General features: G+C 37.8%; 1 protein-coding gene across 2 annotated transcripts in view; it reads right to left on the reverse strand.

Moving 5' to 3' along the window:
• fam168a (family with sequence similarity 168 member A) overlaps window positions 1-19,573 on the reverse strand; it is a 33,221-nt gene that overhangs the window by 8,790 nt on the left and 4,858 nt on the right. The window contains exons 2-4 of one of the 2 annotated variants that reach the window (XM_015389321.1): window positions 7,100-7,207; window positions 6,390-6,481; window positions 2,049-2,129 (exon numbers count right to left, since the gene is read on the reverse strand). In XM_015389321.1, coding sequence (XP_015244807.1) covers window positions 2,049-2,129; window positions 6,390-6,481; window positions 7,100-7,161 — 235 coding nt within the window. In that variant the 5' untranslated portion in view covers window positions 7,162-7,207. The remainder of the gene's footprint in view (window positions 1-2,048; window positions 2,130-6,389; window positions 6,482-7,099; window positions 7,208-19,573) is intronic. The other variant, XM_015389322.1, reaches the window with a different exon arrangement.

Genomic DNA, 19,573 nt, shown 5'->3' on the forward strand with positions numbered 1-19,573 from the left:
TCCCAGCGTTCTCGCGCACCTCGCTCTTCTAGCGGGTCAAACTTCACGAGTTGTTTTCCGCAATTTCGGTCATAAAAACAGAACACGCTGGCCTCCTGTCTGCGGTCGGCTACAATTTGGGAGAGGAGCAGCGGAGCGTCTCTCAAGGGGGCGTGGCGTGCACTGATTATGTATTTTTGCAGTACTTTTTGATACAACTTTTCTACTTCTGTTATTTGCTGTTGTTTAAAAAAAAAAAGAAAATGCAGAACGATGTTACAGCTTTCATTGATTTATTTCAAACTTGAAACTTTGTTTAGCCTGTAAGGTGTACAAAAAAAAAAAAAGAAGAAATTTTTTTTTTTACTGATTAATCGATTAATCGAATCGTGGTGTATTCTTGAGTATCGAAAATAATCGAATCGTTGGGTCAGGAAATCGATACTGAATCAAATCGCCATGATGGATGTGATTTACACCCCTAAGAGCTACCATCCTGCAACTTTTAATTCCATCTCTGTCCCAATAACTCTGAATTTAACTTCTGAATTCTCCCAGCATGCCCCTCTGCTCAGCTGAGGCTTGTTAATCAGCAACTCATTTCATTCAGCTGTGATGGAGAAGACACCTAAAAGCTGCCGGATGGTAGATCAGGAGGACAGGGTTAGGGCATCCTTCTAGAAATGGGGTGTTTAGAACATTAAAGGGGCATTAAAATAAATGCCACCACTAGGCGGGGCTATTGAGCACAGTCGCTAGACAAAAATAAGATGTGTAACAAGCATTGCTTTATGATTCTGTTAGCAAGAGAACTTTCTGGTAAATGAGTGTTTCAATCCTCTGGACTCTCTGAACCATTTTCCTTCTACTCTACGGTGCTGTGCAGGGATTTTATAGACAAAGGAGGAGCGGAGCTCTGACTGACAGCTGTTTATATGGGTGGATGTACCTGTATGTTTGGCAGGCCCAGCCTGTAAACAACAGTCTGGAGAACAACACAGAGATTTTGTGTGACCATATTCCATCTACAAATATACACATACTACTTTACATTACTATTTGTTTTAATTATTTCTATCCAAAAGAATAAATAAATGCTCCTTTCAAGGGTTGTATTATTTTAAATGTGTGATTAATTTCAGAAATATAATCCAAGAAAAACAAAAAAAGTGGGAAAACATTCAAAAGCAGGAGATGTAACCACTGCATTGTGGAAGCTCAGAATATCCCATGAAGGGGAAGACTGGTAAGATGTTAACTGTGCCTGAGCTTGAATAGAAATGCGTAATAAATCCACATTAAATGTTAGTTACCCTGCTTAAATTCAATTACTGAAATAATTTAACTCAATAATGTCTTCTTTTAGATGCACTGTAGTTTTAAGAAAGGATTAAATTCATAATCTAAATACAAATTAAGGTAGAAAATAATGTGGCAGCTGAAACCGTAAACAGTTTTACTCCCAGCTCTGAGTTCTGAGCTCTTAGTTAATTAAACTGGGAATACATCGTGAATAATGGTGCATTTTTTTCCAGCTGTACTGATCAATATCTGGATAATGTGTGTTATTGTCCAGCTCTAGCTTTTAATATATCCATTGAAATCTTCTGAGTTCTTTATACGTTGTTTTTCTTAAATTGCAAAACATTCAAACCTGTGTTATCAACATAAACCACAAGCAGCTAATGTATGAGAATGTGCTTAATTTGCCTACACAATTGAAACGCAACGTAAAAAAGAAAAGAAAAAACATTAAGTCAACTGAAGAGGCAAGTAGTTAGAAGATGTAACCAGACATCATTTAAGAACTTAGCTCGAAAATCTAACTATAAGACTTAAGGCTTAAAACTACGATCTTGAAATTAACTTTTTAAGGCTCTGCAGTAACCCTGACACATGCGATAGAGGAAGCTTTCAATACAAATAATACATACTAATAAATAAAAATAGAGACTTCTAAATAAAGCTCTTCTGAAGTTCCATTTTTAAAAACCAGACAAGTTTGTCAGATATGTTATAGAAAACATCGATGATGACAGAAAAAACAAAGTCTGAAAGCAGGCGCTCACCTGGTGGATACCCAGGACTGCCTGTTTGATAGAGGTTGGGAGTGTAGGTGGGAGCTGTGGCTGGATAAGCTCCTGGATAAGCTGGAAGAGGAAGATCACAGGTGGGAAGGAAAATGTTAAAAACTTCAGCTTAACAAGCACAGGGAACACCCAACACACAAATACTGTAAGCGTACAAGACTAAAACAGGATGTGCACAGATGGCAAAAGCAAAAAAAAAAAAAAAAAATGTCTGCAGCAATAACACAGTCGGCTGAACGTGTCTAACATCCACCGATTAGGCAGACGGGGCACACCCGCCAATATGCTGTGGGAGGAGATAAATTCAGAGACATTAGCAAAGCAGAAAGACGCACGCGAGGGGGTAGACACACACCCCGGTGCGTCATAAATCACAAGTCAGGCAAAACGACGAGGCTCTGACCTGGGAAAGAGCTTTCTGGGATAAAATACAGAGTTATAGAAAGGTGCCAATAAACACGCAGGAAACAAACAGGCATGCTTAAAAATACACAGATCATCCTTTGCGTTGCTCTTAGCAACAACAGAAACTGAAATACTTTTTAAAATGGCATTTCTTACTTCAAAAGCCATTTAATTGGAGACTGAATTGGACTGAATTTTATTTGAATTAAACTTAGGCTGCACCTAACTGGACTGGAATGGCAGGATAGTATTAAAATGAATGACTGATTTGACTATAGATCAAATTGGATTCATTTGCCTTATAAAATGCACTGAACCATAAAAATGTGGGAATTTTTTTAAAGAAATCAGGTTTGAAGGCATTTCTGATAAAGGACCAACATCACTATCAATAATTGTTTGTATTGGATTGTTCTTATGATGTATACAACTACCATCAGATTCATTCATGACTCCACTCCAGTCTCTATTGTGTATATTAAAGCTGCTAGTGCAGAAGTGAACTGTATGGATTTTGTTTATGTACATAAAAAGGGTGGAGTAGGGGCATAAAATGTTTCTTTTTTCTTTTATCTGCTAGCATTTGAGTGCAGGTGTGTGCTTCAATTCCATTGTGAACATCGTCTTTTGTGTGACCATCAAAGACGTGAGTTTTCCTCTGCCCAACTTACCCATTCCAGTGCCATACTGGTTCTACAGCTTAGTTAGCAGCAATGCCGTTTCCCCTGCTGCCAGCCAATGGCAGCAATGGATCCCTACTCTGCTGCAACTTTTCGCTGGACCAAAAAAAAAGATTGGCTTTCCTTCAACTTAAGAGCTGGGTTCATGAGGACAACATACTGGCCCCAAAACAGCATGAGCTCAATGCTTTGAATAGTTTTCAGCCGTTTATTTCGATATTGCCTGTCACAAATCTCTATGTAAATCCCTGCAGTGCAAAGAGCTGAGACCGACAACCACTGTAAACAGCTGGAAATATTTCCAAATCCTAAAAAAAAAAAAAAATCACCAATGGAGGACCAAACGGAGGAAGAGGGGAGACATGGCTGAATGAGCCTCTGTTTGAAGATGCTAACCCACATGTAGAGCTATGCCACAAAGAGCTATGGTTTCTAGCTGAAACTGGTTAGTATTAGGGTGAAAACATTTTCTCAGATCTGTTAGTGATGGGGTATAACAGCTTAAAGGGGATTCACTGTCACTTTAGACAAATTTTCTTTCTTTATCTTCCTATTTGATTTTGATTTTAAGAAAGCCTCTGCTAACGGTGCTAGCTCTATCTAACAGTAAAATGAAGATCACAGGCCGACCTCATTTGTTTTAACCGATATCTGTGGCATTGTTTAAATTTACACCAGTCAAACGCAACTGGATTAAAACCAACCCTGGTAGTGTTAGACTTCAATTGTTTACTTTGAAGGTTCCCATCCAGTAAGACCTAACTACATCATCAACCCAGCATGCTTTGCACAGCTGAAAAATGGCGACCGCTGAAATATCACCATGGATGTCTATTTTAGGTAATACATTTTTACATATAACAAACTGCAATCGAATAGGAAAATTAAAATATATTTAGGCCAACTTGTTCAACTAGTAATTGATGCCTTTAAGATACCAGTGAAGAACTAGCTGTAGCAGAAGTTGGTTTATCAATGCAGCAATTTTGTTTATAAACCATAAATGTATTAAAAAGGGAGGGATCCGATGTCTTAATATCCACTTAAATGACTGCAATGGAACCAGTTATATCACAGTGATCAAAATAATCCTAACCTTTCTTCCTAACTCAAGCTATAAAACACTTAAAGGAAGCCCAATAACATTGAGGGTAGTGGATCACTGAATAAATTTGAATGTAAAGTTTTTTTTGTGAATTATAGAAAAAAAAAAAAAAAACTTTAATATAAGATAAATAGAAAAACAGAAGTGGGACATTCAAGCAGTTTATGACCAAAAGACCAATACTAGGGATGATGTTAGCAACCACCGTAATAGACAGAATTAAATGTTCTTCAAAACCTCAGAATTTCTTTCCTTACAGGTTTGATGACAACTTGACACATTAAGTAGTTCAAAGAGATGGTTTAATATATGCAACAATGCCAAGCAAGGCTTAGGTGATGAAAAATGGTCTGCTTTATATCTTGTTCTATTGTATTCAATTTTCTGCCTGAATGGTCTGAGTGAAGGTTGTATACAGCAGGGAGGAGTATTTGAATCTATAAGACTAAGATTAAGGATTTAGAGAACTACTGAAAAGTGAAAATGTAATTCTGGCCTTTAAATTCGACCATTTCACCTTTTCCAAATTACACAGGGGGATTAAAGCTTTTTAAAAGTCTAAACTGCTGATTTAATTTGGCTTTCATAAAAGAGGACACATCAAGGATAGGAAGCTGCTACCGTGATTTTTGGACTATTAGCCGCACCTGAATATAAGCCGCAGAAGCTAAATTTCATGATTTGTACATAAACAAGCCGCACCGGACTATAAGTCGCAGGTTTTTTATGTCTAACACAAACTGTCTTGCACTTGCAATGTCTGTCTTTCTCGCTGTGGTTCTGTCTCGTACCACTCGCGGTAGAAGTCTGCTTCCGGAGGACCTCCGCATTCCCGCGTGCGCGGCTACCATACTTATGTGTTGAAGCAAATGTGACGTCAACATGGTGGATGGTAAAATCCATAGATTTAGGTATTACCCTAGTGGCCGTTAGCTGTAAAAGTCCATAGATAAGCCCCATTGTTATATATGCCGTAAGGTTGAAAAATGGGGGAAAAGTCGCGGCTTATAGTCCGAAAATTACGGTATTTAGATTGTCCTCCTCACACCATGACCTCTGCAGCTATTTGAGGAGGGAGGGATTGGTGATCCAACTAAAGTGGTATAATATTTAATAAAACAGATTCATTTTATATGAAACTGCTTCAGCAGGTAGAGCTGAAGGGTTCACCTTTAATCAGAGATTTCAAGGATTCATCATCTAAAGGTCAATACGAAACCTTTAATTTTTATCTGTCCTACCTACGCTCTATAAGCTTCACCAATCTTTAATTCTTATTAAAATATCTAAAATCATAACTTATTAAAAAAAACGACTATTCAAAACAGTTTGTGATGATTCCGGTTTTATCCTGTTTGAAAACATAAACATTGCGGACATGGCAGGATCACTGAATCTATTTACAGCTCAGCTTTGATTTTATAATAGAAAAGATAATAACTTTAAAAAATCAAACTAGACTTTTAAGGTATTGCTAATAAGTCAAGAATAAGAACCCAATAACCCAATAATAAGTGTATAAATCTGTAAAAGCAGGGTGAAAATTTCACTAAGGGGTAAATCAGGTGTGATAAAACCGCCACTATCATCAGCTGTAGCCCTAATATTAGCTGACCTAGACACGGTTTCCTCAATGTTTTTCTATGTCGAAGGACCAGATTCTCCCAGATTTATTAATCCTGTCTCGACCAATATGAAATCAAAAAAATTCTGAAATGTCACCAGCAGAGAAAAAGAGGGTGGGCAGAGGAAAGAAATAAAGAAATAACAGACGTACAGACCAATGGAGAAACAGATGAATGAACTGACAGACAACCCTGTGGTCAGACAGAAGGATGACTGTGTGGAGGGACAGACTGATAAATGGACGGATAGATGAGTGAGTGATTCAAGTATGGATGATGACTGATGAAAAGACAAAGGATGAAAAACAGACAGTAGTGGAAGGACAGAGCAAATTTGGATATATTTTTTATAATAACATTAAAAAAAGAAAAGAGAAATGTAGTTTGGGGGATGAATGAAAGAAAATGGAGAATTCTTCAAATAGATTGGTCAAATATGTTTAATATTACTCCATTCAATTCCAGGACAGCCTACGAACCCAAACATAAAAGGATGCCGTCTCACCTGTGAAGGCCATGTTCTTGGGGTTTCCATAAGGAGTTCCAGGCTGAACGGGACTGTAGACGGGATTCATGGCTGAAGATAACCTGCTTTTACTGGGAACAAACAAAGGGAGAGGAGACAGAGGGATAAGGGTTGACCAAAAAAAAAAAAGTAGAAATAACTTGTAATCAATGTCAATTAGGAAAAAAAAGAAACAACAACATACAGTTAAAATTAAATTCATCCAAGGAATTTAGAAAACATTTAAAAGCCATCAAACCCTGAGAATCATCACCCTTAGGAAGGCTTAACGCAAGTATATACTCCAACTATTATAAAGACATGGAGCACAAGTACTGGCTGGAAAGCACAAGAAGGTGTGGATTCATTAGGAGATGGGATCTTCTTGAATGCAACCCGCCGAGTTTAGGCAGGAAAAAAAAAATCCTAACAGTCCCAACAACGCATGTCCGGACAGACAACCAGACTTCACAAGCAGAATACAGAGAGGAGTGACCTAGTGATGTATTCAGTCGCTAGAATGCGGTCAGGGTAAAAGCGGTATTAATGCTGCATTCCCTGCAAAAAAAATAAATAAAAGAAAAGAGGAAAAGCTCTGCCTCATGCACAGCTACGATGTGCTCAACTTACCTGCTGTTAATGACTACGGGCTTTCTAAAAGTGTAGTGTGTGTGAATGTATGTGATTGTGTGTGCACGTGTGCCCCGTACCTCTTGTGCGTGTCTGGTTGATACATGAAACTGAATTTGTCTGTGGGATGCCCGCTCGCCATTCTTGCTGTATGCAAATGAGGAAGGAGTGGAAGTGGATATGCAAATCTGAAATTAAAACAGCGAGAGGTCATGATTACAATGAACACAAGAAAATATTGTGAAATAAATAATAAAACAGCAAAGGAAAACAAAATAAAGGAGAGAAAAGCAAGCACCGGTGCAACGGTAAATGGTTAGTGAAAGCAGCGGCGAGGCTGAGTGCATCTTTGAGTGAGAGTTTAAAGCAACTGAGTCTTTTTCCAACGATAATTGATTTAAAAACCACTTTGCTGCAGTGTTCCTCTTCTGATGGCGGCTGGAAAACCTTCAGGATGTGTATCAAGAGTGATAGCGACCCATGGGTATGTATGAGTGCACACACATAAAAAAGTGCTGCGTTTAACAAGAATCACATAAGCGGCAAAACAAACACTGATTCAGCCTATGAGGAAAACAACAAACCGGGAGAACAGGCAGGTGACGGCAAGCAACAACACAAAGTACAGAACACCAAAGGCCGAGAGCGGAACTGGGCGTAAGGCAGAACCATGAGTGCAGAGGGAAACACAGAGCGAGGGGACAGCAAAGGTGATGTGTGTGTGTTAGATTTGAGCTGATGTGGACATTTTAACTCAAGTATGCTTGTAAATGTGGTTGTCATATGCTATGTACTGGGGGGAGGGGCTGAATATTCTGTGGTTAACACCACTAACCTCATGCATTTGACATTAAACAAGACAAAATCTACTCTGTTAATGTGGACTCAATGAAAAAAGAATAAAATACAAATTTAATCTGAACTGATCCACCTTCTGCTTGTGCTTCACAGTCAGTTAATATCAACAAATCTATTGAATTACAAAAACTATAACATATGAAAGCTCTGGTCAAGACTCTTTCCAACACAATGAATGTTACTCTAAGTACTAATGCATAGAAACAACAGAAAAGAAAAGAAATCTCTAATCTAACGCCCCAAACAACCCAACGCTAATGTGCTGGTAAAACAAGTGTGAAAACAGCAGCTTGATTTCGCCTCTAAAACTCACGTCTCTCAGTGAAACAGCATCTCAGGGGAGATGATTAACCTGCTGCAACACATCTCAAAGAACAATCCTCATTAATCTACCGCATCATTTGTGATTTAATTCCTTCTTCTAGCTCAGCCTCCACCTTTCAATGCCCCCTGAGCAGCTCTTAAACTCATCATTTACCCCCCCACACACATTAATCTAAGTTTCTACATGCAAAGTCTTCTGAAGTTGACTTTAAAGCTTTACCCCAGGACAGCTCAGCTTTGGCCTCAACGTCAGGATACTAAAATGTTCATAACAACAACAAAAAGATATTAAGCACATTGCTCAATTTTATTCACTTTTAAAAGTTTTGGTCCATCAATAAAGGCAGACCGATTTCGTTTCATTGATCACTATCATTTGCAAATCAAGGCTGTGTTTAACAAAAAATAAATAAAATATTCCTATTCAGAATCGATCTTTATATTACGCCCTAACGATTGATTCATATAACCAAAGATGGATTCTTTGAAAGAATATTTTTCCACTATGAGCTTTAATGTGTGAGCCGGCACTTGTGGCTCAACTCTAGCAGGTTGCACCTACTAGCCGTTTACCAACAAACAAGGAGAATAACATGAACACCTTACAAGCCCTGGCCCTAAAAACGCCTTGCACATCCAAAACCCTTATCTGGCAGTAACTTGGAACTAATGAGGATGTGGATAAAGATGAGCTCTACTCGGCATACAAGACATGCCAATACAGCGGGTTCCCAAAGACGAAGAGAAGCGGTTGGGTCTTTATCAAATAATGAAAGTAGCCTAACTGCATCATGCTGTCTCGCAAACGTCTCTCTGAAGTCATACCAAATGTGTACAACTCTGTAAAAGTAGTAAGATAGTTTAATCCTTAAAGTTGTAGGGAAACTGCTGTTCAAACCGTTGCAGTTCCGAATTCTCCCAAGTGGTGCATGACTTTACACGAGTGAAATAAACTGAATGTGACTGGTCGATTATTAAGGGGGTGGGATTGTTGGGGTGGAAAATTCGCAAGCAAGTTTGGCTGTGGCTGGTTTGTCGGAAGCCTCTTGCTAACAGGTTAGCAAGTTATTACAATGGGAAATTAAATTGGCACCAAGAAAAACTAAATTGGTGACTTAGCAATGACACTGTGAAGGAACGGTATGGACAGTGGAAACATGCTAGAGGAGGAGAGTTTTGTGTCGGAGGTCGTGGATGAGTCTCCTCCGCCATACATTTTTTATTTAGAGGAGGAAAGCGGGGACAAAGATGTTGTGGAAGAGGACGCCAGGGCAGCAGAAGCTTGGTTTGGTGTAGAAGGCTTACAGCCGTACATGTTTGAGCCCTTGCGTCGCAACGCTGCCCGTACTGTTACCTCTACGCCTGCCGAAGACACAGACTCCATCCCCGTGAACACTGGGACGTAACTCAATGGTAAAGTAAATCATTCTTATTTCAACTGTTGCATATATTAGCTGCGACATATAAATCAAGATGCTATGATCGCGAACATTTAGGTATACAAGCTGATGTATAACTAACTGGCCTGCATAAGATAACGGGAAAAAAACAGATTTTAAGACAGGAAATTTTCTAAATTTTAGGGGAATATCTTCTGATGAAGAGTAGATTTATATACTTGTTTAAGCCAGAATGATTTGAAATTTAAATATTGTTTTCCTACAACTTTATGGCCACTATTAACAATTTAATTTAATGACTTTTTTTTTCTAAAAATTTTATTAATCTGAATAAACTCTAGGATTCTTTATCGATACCCATCCCTAGAGCACATCATGTCATACGAGTCCAACCGGCTGTTAGAGGGGCAGGAAGGTAAAGCAGGTATATTTTAACGGCCGCGGGTCACCAGGTGTTCACACAGTTCTGCTTCGGTCTATTCCAGTGCAGCGTTTTAAGTTGTTTCGTACCACAGAAGGACAAAATAACCAGTGGAAAACCAAGGATTCCGGTCATAAGTAACAACTCAGGATGGTTTGGCTTTTTAGGATGGCATTATGTTCTACTTACCCGTTTTCCCAGTTTCTTAGATTTATTTATCTTTAATGGGGTTCTTTCTGGCAGAGCATGCAAAACAATGACAAAGCACTTATGACTCGTTCTCTGGCATTTGAGGAGAAATCCCTCCAAACTTCCAGTCTTTTCTCTGAATCTACTTACAACTGTGCAAACTGATTTAAAATTTAGAAATGGCTGTTCCATGTAGAGGAATTGTGATAAAATAAATAATAACTGGGCCTCAATTAAACAACACAGCAGCTTGCAACACATTTATAAATGTCTACAACACCTCAGATATACCATCAGTGCAGTATCTTCTTGACATACACTAGACTGAGATTAGAAAATCGCCTGCAAAGAAATTTTCTGATTCCAATATTAAGCCAATAAACAACTATAATACATGATTATTACAATCATATTAATTTACTTTAAATAAAAACAATATTTCCACCTCACTAGAGGCACTCATGACAATAGAGCGCCAACTACAGTGGAGGGTCAATAATCATGAACTTGCAGATAAAATTCTACCCCAACCCCCCCAACTAAAATTAACCCTTAACCAAAAAAAAAAAAAAACAAAACCGCCCTGTTTTATAGACATTGATTTGATAAATCAATGCCAAAATAAGCAACAAAACTGATCTGATAACAGCTTTCCATTAATACGGTACTCCTAAAAAAAGAGGCATAAAAGTGATTGATTGCATCACCAAAGCCAATTAACAGATGGACAGGTGGCCTTAGAGACCCGAGGTCTTCTCCTCCTATGTACCCAATTACAGCTGCGTGTGAATAGAACGGTGAGATGCGAGCTTGTTCATCTGTTTCAGTGAGTTGGACAAAAGAAAAAAAAAGATGATGAGAAAAGAGAAAGGGTAGAAACAAGAGGGCTTTTAATGATGGTGTATGAGCGGAACAGAGGACGACAAGAACGCAGGGGGAGGGTGATGAACAGGTCTCTATAGCCATAAAAAGCTCTTTTTTTTTAAACAACTAAACCATCTGTGCAACAAACCAAACCATTCTATAAAATTCATTCAGTGTGGAGAGGAAGGAGAGATTGTTGGTCTATTTGTAGAAGCGAGTGTGATGGAGGACAAACAGAGGTGTTTCTTTTCTATTTAACTGGATTTTCTGTTGATTAAAGGAAAACTAAACAATAAACACAGTTTTTATTTCTGACAAATAGACAAAGTATAATACAAAAATTATATCACATAATAGTACAAACTATAAGACCCCAAATGAAGAGTTTGCTTTAAAAGTAATGAAGAGTAGGACCAACTATGATGGATCAGTTTTTGGCCCAATCAGTGACCAGATGGTCAGTAAATAAAGAATTAGGACTTTACCCCCAAACAGCGGGTTACCTATTCCTAACCATAACAGGGTGAAGAGGAAATTAACAACATTCAGTGAGAAAGTTTTCTATTGTCTCCATCAGGTAGGGACTTTATAATGGCATCAGTAGAAGCAAAATGATGTAAGAAGCTACTGTTCAGTAGCAATTAAGACATTGGCTACTACATTTCATCAGGACTGGGGCTGCAGGTCTCATTTATTTTTTTCCATTCTATTGAAAAATAAAATACTTTTAGTTAATTAACAAACATCAATAGAAGTGTTTCGATTTCATAAAACAGAATTAATTTTTTTATACAAGTAGATGGCTTAATTACTGCTATGAGGGGGACATTCTTTTAGCAAATGAGAGGTTTTGGATTTTTAAAATCCAGTTACAATTAAACTAGCCAAAATTCAATATTTGATTAATCAAGAATTATCTAATTAATTGTTTTGGCTCTAATTAGGACACCTAAATACAAAACCCTGAATACAAAATCCCTTTTAGCAGCAGTGTACTTCTTAAATGGCCCGATTAATAGAGATGGATCTATTCAGTCTATTTCTACAATAAATTCAAGTTAGGTTAAAAATCTGGTGAACCGCAGTAAAGTTCATCCCTTTAGGGGAATTCGTCTTATATTTATTAGATACCATCACTTTTAATCTTTAATGCTACGCACAGTATTTGGTCCAGGATGGCATCAGTTCAGTTAACTTGACTTAATGTTTTGATGACCTTCTACAAATCCCAAGTTGCCTTTTGGGTTGTACATGTGCACATTCCTACATAGATTTGCTTGCATAGATAAGTTTGACACTTTTTTACAAAGCCACCAGTAATAATGATTACACCGAAATCAACAGAGCTCTGGTATCAGAAAAGTATCAGAACCTAAAAATATTAGATTCAGTTCAGACCAGGACACATGTGGATCTGTGCATCCCTTAAAATACTTTTTCCTAATCAAATTAAATTATTGTTTTTGTATAATATGTAAATGGAATTTTATTTCTGCTCATCAGCTGAAAAACAGCAAAAAATATTTTTTTTTCCCCTAGACAAAACCTCTCATTTCTAGTTTTAGAATTGTAAAGGTTAGATGCAAACTGGTGGGTTAAAACTATAAATTTGAGCATTTATATTTTCACATTTCTAACACCTTTAGAAAAAGACCTGAGTGGGGAAGAAAAACTCTAATCTGCTCAGTAAAAACACACTAAACATAAGGAGAGAAGCTGACATTTTACCAGCAAAACTATTGTATCTGGCCTGAACGATAATCAAATTAATATTGTGCTGATGGCCCAGTAGTAGGTTATGTGGAGCTCAAAGTAATCACACCATATATTATGTGCTGCATTGCTAGAACTACTTAAGCTACAGAGGTGGACGCTTAAGTTGCTCTTAGAAGCCTGCTCTGATGTGGTCTCGCTTGTTCGCAAACAAAAGACATAAACAAAAAGCAACAACAAACAAAATAACACGTGGATGTATTATTGGTTTCATGTCACGAAAATTGCATTAATTGCATGAAGGTAAGTGCTAAAAAGGGCTTTTTATTACTTTCCTTTAAAAATAACCCACACACGATAATGTAACTTTTGGTCAAAAACATTAAAGAACATACACAATGATTCTGAAAAAAAAAATGCCAGCTCCAGTTAGCTTGTTGGTTCGCAGAAGTGAGAGCTCCTAATAAAAGATGAGGCTTAGCTCTTTATTTCAGGAGGAGTGGAGCCCATTCTCTTTCTTCAGTGGTTCGGCAGCTTTTATACAGCAAATAAGTGTAAAAATGTGTGAACGTGGGACATTTATTCTCTATTCTGGCAGCTGCTAGCATGCACTTGTGCTAAATGAAAGTCTGCCTCTTCTCCGATATTTCAACTTCCTAGTTTCCTAATCTGTCTGACCATAAAAAACAACTTAATACTATAGCTTAATTTACACAATTATTTTCAAATATTCATACATCAAACCTACAGAATCAAACCTACAACTCAACGCTCCTTTTGAGCCATAGTCTTTTATTTTTAATCAAATACAAAAAAACACCCAAATACTTTGAAATCTGGGGAAACCAATATTTATTGATGCATCCACATGAAGGAACTGACTTAAGGGATAAGGATTATTCTCTGAAGGATGTGAGGAGGGTCTGAGAATACTTTTTACTTCAGCTTTATTGAGTGTAAACAAAAAAAATGGTTTAACCTCAATAAGCAGCAACCTACAGAAACATCTGCATGACTAACAACCTGAAAATGACTTTAAATTAAGAAGATTTTTTTCTTTTAAATTAAGAAATTGTTTCTAGTTCAGGTTGGTATAGTAATGACATTTAGGTAGTAGGAATGCTTCAACATGCAACAGCTTACAGGAAACACAAACTCACACAGCAAGGATTCAACTGCAGGCAGGCTGGCTTTATTAAAGAAACCTCCCCGACTTAACCGGAGTATTTTCCAGGACTTTATGAAGCTTAAACTGCATTAGTGAGACTTCATTTGGGCTCAACTCACAGCCCCTGGCACAAAAGCATAAGAAAACGTATATCTAACTAAATACTTTGCTTTATGTTTAAAGCTGATGCCTCCATAATCAATCTGCGCACATTAAACAAAGACCTCACCAATCCTAATATTAATGATCGTTTCCATACGCATAAAAAGGGACCCTCTCAAGGGGACCCGTGAAGGTAGAAATTATAAGAAGGGGGAGGAGGGAGAGATTGCAAAAGAACACAACACAGACATGCACAAAGAAAGCTACCGTTCCTGAAGAACACAACCCCCACATCGACTCCATCCACCCACATAATACCTCACCAGGCATCTACTCTTTCAGCAACAAATCAAAACCGGTGGGTGTTATCGCACTCCCACATGGAGAGAGAATAGAACTGAACGCCTTTTTTATATATTAAATCCTCCAGAAGAACCACATTTTACTGTGATCACATGGAGAGAAGATAAAAAATAAGGAGCTTTGGAAAGAATAATCTGGTGCGTCAACAAAATTTCCTTTGTACTACTTTTCTTTATTTAATACACTTTTATTTTATATAGATCTCCTTTTCATCAACCTGATGTCAAGACGTTGTGCATAAATCTTCTTTTGGTCTATAATGAAGCAAATAATTCATTAGTTTTTTGGGGGGAAATTATTTTTTGAGCTTTTTGCCCTTAGATGAAATTAGCTGGTATCTATTAGTCTCGGTCAGAAAACAAGGTGTCACAAAGAAAGCTTTTAGGAATGCATCAATTAGGATTTTCCTGCACAATATATAATGTTTTCCCTATTATTTGAACAAATTAGAATATATGGTCTAAGTTTTAAATCCAATAGAAAATAAAGGATTAATGAAACAAAACATACTTCTTTAGAACTGATCTGAATCTTAGTTAAACCCCAAAAAGCACATTCATTTGCTTTACTAGAAATTAGGTCTGAACCAATGAAGGAAAAATGAGCTGAGAGTGTCATTGGTGCATCTAAGATTCAGGGACATTCTGGCTGAATTGACACCACCATGTAGAATGCTATATATTTGATGATTAAAACCTTATATTTACATTCTCCCACTAACATGCCTTGATTTGATCTGGTCAGAAATAAACGTATTCTTCCCAAGTAAAGTTATTAACAGATAATCTCTTCAGTCTGCTGTAGAGTCCAAAAAATAAAAGTCTGACCCTACAACTTCATTCCAAATGTAAAAACACAGATTTGCCGTTAGACTGCCTATTACCTAAACTATGTCTTTTAACAGAAAGATCAAAGCCATCGCTTCACATCCCTGAGTGATAAACTCTCAGATAAATCTCTTCTCACACAGTCGGGCCTGCCCTCTAGCAAGCACGGACCTCTGAACAGTTCTGGGCTATTTTCAATCTAGGACACCGCCTCCCACTTTTCTACAAGTCGGTTTCCTCTTTTTTTTTTTTTCTTTTCTTCTCTATAAAATCATCTCATCCCTCACACACCTCATGGGGTCTGCATTCCTGGATTAAACTGACATCTCTGTGCCGTTTCACAGAGGATAGGAATAATGCACACACAAAAGCTCATGCACTATCAAGTATGATGCACAATCTATTTATTCTGCTTGCCTTCCCTGCTGCGGCCCTTGACTGCTTCTCTACCGATTCGGCCTGCGTTACTGTAAAGAAATCTCTTTCCACCTAGCTGTGATATTAAAAGATACCGCAACAGAAACAAAGCAGTTGTTTAAACACAATGTGCTGCGACATCTGCTGTAGAGTTAAATGTTTACTCTCATCCAGCTTTGGATTAAGATATGATTAGATTATTAAAACTAATCAAACTGGCAACAAAAGCCTAAACATGTAGAACAAAGCTATCCTAGCAGACATGAAACAGCAGACAACAAAGAAAGCTGGGCGGATCGCTAACAGCTATGAGACTTTAAAGATATTAGTATCCTTTACTGACAGCCATTTGTTTTTGCTGACCTTTAGGATGAAATAAAGATCAATATAAAAAGATGCAGTCCTTATTTATAATGACCGACACTAAAAAAAACAACAACACACCCTTATGTCCCATAGCTTAATCATTTAAAAGCAAAGGAGTTACTTCCTCTCTCACCTCTTTATGTACATGAAATATTTAGAGTTCATAGCTCTCTGAAGTAAATACACTTTGAAGAGTTGCAAAAGTTAACCGAAGCAGGTAATATCCTTAGAGCAACTGAATCAGATTTCATCACAGGATAACCCACGCCAAAGTTTCATGAGGATTTTACACATCTTTCTAAAGATCAATAGCATCAAAACCCAAGCCCATCAAATTCTGTCTGGCTTAAAGTGTTTCTAGGCAGAAATGGGAAAACTACAACTGATTATTACAAAACAGTAAGGCAGTGAAGAAGAAAAAAAAAAACCAAATAAATATGACAAATACATAATTTAATGCCTTAAATTGCTGATGGATAATATAATGATAACGGATTAGGAAATATTAGAGTTTGATGACTGTAAGGCTACGTTCACACTGCAGCCTGAAGTGACCCAAATCCGATTTTTTGGGCCCTTATGCGACCAGCATCTGATCTTTTCATGTCAGTCTGAACAACACAGATCCCATTTTTTCCAATGTCAACCAGGCCACTTGGCTATGTGGTCCTGAATCCGATACGAATCCGATCTTTTCAAATGCGACCTGTGTCTGAATGGCCAGGCCGCATTCCTCCGACCTGACACCATTAATACCTGACAAAGGTCACTATTCTCTGTCTTGCTGTGAAGAAGCGGCAAGAAAAACAACAACCATGGGGGATGATGATGCGGAGAGTAGTATTTATGTTTATCCATCTTGAAAAGATTTTGTTTTTATGTTTGGAAAAATCTCTAGATGCGCTTCCGTAAACATGAAGCACGCTGGCCTGTGACATCATTGCGTCCTCTACTGTGTATGCTGGACACTTGCTTTGTATGACTGCAGTTCACACAGGAGATCACATACAAGTCGCATATATTTGGAAATGTGAACGGCAATGCAAAAAAAAAAAAAAAACAGATTTCGCAAAAAAATCGGAATTGAGCATCAAGGCCTGCAGTGTGAACGTAGCCTAAGATTGACACAGGTTTTTGGGCCATTCTATACACTGCTGTTCTATATTCTATGTTAAAAAAAAGTCAGTTGTTTTTCTCCTCTCTTTATCATCCAGCTTATCCAGTACTGAATGGAATGATTATTGGTTTTAATTACTCTAACATTTAGCAATCATTACAGTTTTAAAGTCAAGTGCTAAATAAAGCAGTAGGTCTATCTGGCCTTGTGTAACTGTATAAAGGAAGGCTTTTAGAAGATGCTTTTGTCCTCATTTGATGCAGAAAGAAGCAGCATGAGTCAGCTCCCAGCAGCCCAACATCTAAAAGCAAAGTTACTGCACTTTTAGCCAGCTGTGGGCCACCTTCACAATGGTCTGGGTAATAGTTTTCTAGCTTTGACTACCGGAGTCATTTGTGAGGGTCGGCCTCCACTCGGGGGGTCTGCCTATGCTTGGGTCTGAAGCAGTTAGACAATCTGCTTCATGACTGAGACACAGCAAATGCACACTATTTCATCTAAGCCTCACAGCAAAAACCATCAGCATAAATGCTGCACTCTGGACTATTAGGAAATCTTACTATTTGGATCATTTATATTGCAAACAATCATTGCACTCCAAAGAGTACTTGCTATGCAATAGGAACATTGCACACACTGATATTGTGATCATGATTTACATTCGACATATTGATCCGGGGCTAATTTCTAAAAATACAATATCAGCTTTTCAATTTTGAATATATTGACATCTGGATTATAAAAAATGATCAGTTGAACAAAAGATCACAGTTCAGTTATGTGCGTGTTTCCAACACATTTAGTATTTTGCAGTAAAATTAGCACTGGATTATCTTACTATATCATTTGTTCCCTGAAGCTAGAGGGAACACCACGTGTGCGCAACCCCATGCACCCCTCCAAATAACCTAGGTCTTGGAGGATAAATCCAAGGTAAACAATCAATAACTCTGAGCAATATTAGCAGAAGACAAACCTTATTGCCTGGGGTGGAGGAGGAACTAAGTAAACAGAGGCAGATAAAATAATCTTATCGCATAAATAAATGAAACTGTTATATTTAACTCTGCGCAAATAAAACTCTTATTAATGAATCATTTTTTTATCACACTAAACTTTTTTTTTTGCATTTAGTGAACACATATTATACTACTGCTACTGTACCACAGGAATACCTTGGCTGAATTAAAATAAAATAAAAAATAAAAAAAAAGATGGAAGGTGACCCAAAGATCTCACTAATAACCCACATTCAAAAATTAAAACAAGGAAATGTAAGGATATCTGACTGCTGGTTGTCCCTTCTGTTTATCTATACTAACATTGGAGGGCTTTAGGCGCTTCAGTGTGACAATGATGATCTATGATCAAGAAAGGCGAAAAAAGAAGAAAAGGCAAATTCTATGCAATGCAGTTCTATTCTCTTGCAAAGAACAACAGAAGGGATTTTTCTCATCTTTTTCATTTTTCTTTTTCTTTACAAAAAAACAAAATCCAAGAACGCTGGTTTGTCAAGTAGAACTGGCAGGCGGTCAGACTAATTTGTTGTAGGGCAACAAAACCAATATAAAAATGTACCTAATCAGATATTTTTTTGGTTCTCTGATGTAGGATTTAAGTTAAAGGAGTGAACATTGTCTTGCTTTAATACAGTTGTGCTTGAAAGTCTACCTACCCTCCCATTAAAGCAAATGATAAATTCACACAATTCAAATTAAAACACCACCTAGTCAAAATTCCTTGTGCAAACCTATTGTGCAAACCTATTGGTGATAACATTGATTGTGAAAAAAAAATTACAAATTTTTTTTACTGAATTGTCCAAATCACAGAGGGAGAACTTTTCCTTTAGTAGCATTACGGTTCTGCCTCTGGCCTTCAGGGGAAGCAACATCTGGAGACAAGTCTAGAATCGCTGGCGGTGACGGTTTGTAGTTTTAAGTGCTATAAAACGGTCAGACTGCAGAGACTGTAGCCTCTTATGGGCTACTGGGTTTCCCAGTAGACCTATCTATGCTACCACAGAGCTCTCTTCCTCAGCTAGCAGCCGCTATGGTTCCTTAGCTCTAGAGGGGAGCACAGCTGGCTGACTTTTCTTGATTCTGGAGCTCTTAGTCCCACTGTACTCACACCAATTCCCCTCTGCTCCTGCATGAGCTCAGGATCATCACCTGCCTTTACCTCTGTTGCTTAGGCTAGGTCTTCCTGTTTTGTCACTCTGACCGATGAAAACATGGACCAAGAGCAGGAGAAAGATGCGAGTCCACGCATCTAAGTGTAACAGCAATCTCTATAGTCACTAATTTGTCAGCTCTGCGCTGCCGTAACACAAAAGATGTCTTCTCCGCAAATGGGAATCCACTCCTATGTAATTATAAATAGCAAATTCTAAGGTAAGGCAAAGATAAAAACTTTAAGTTCATAA

The sequence above is a fragment of the Cyprinodon variegatus genome, unplaced genomic scaffold (genome assembly GCF_000732505.1).
Source record: "Cyprinodon variegatus isolate N-32 unplaced genomic scaffold, C_variegatus-1.0 Scaffold454, whole genome shotgun sequence".
Lineage (NCBI taxonomy): Eukaryota > Metazoa > Chordata > Actinopteri > Cyprinodontiformes > Cyprinodontidae > Cyprinodon > Cyprinodon variegatus.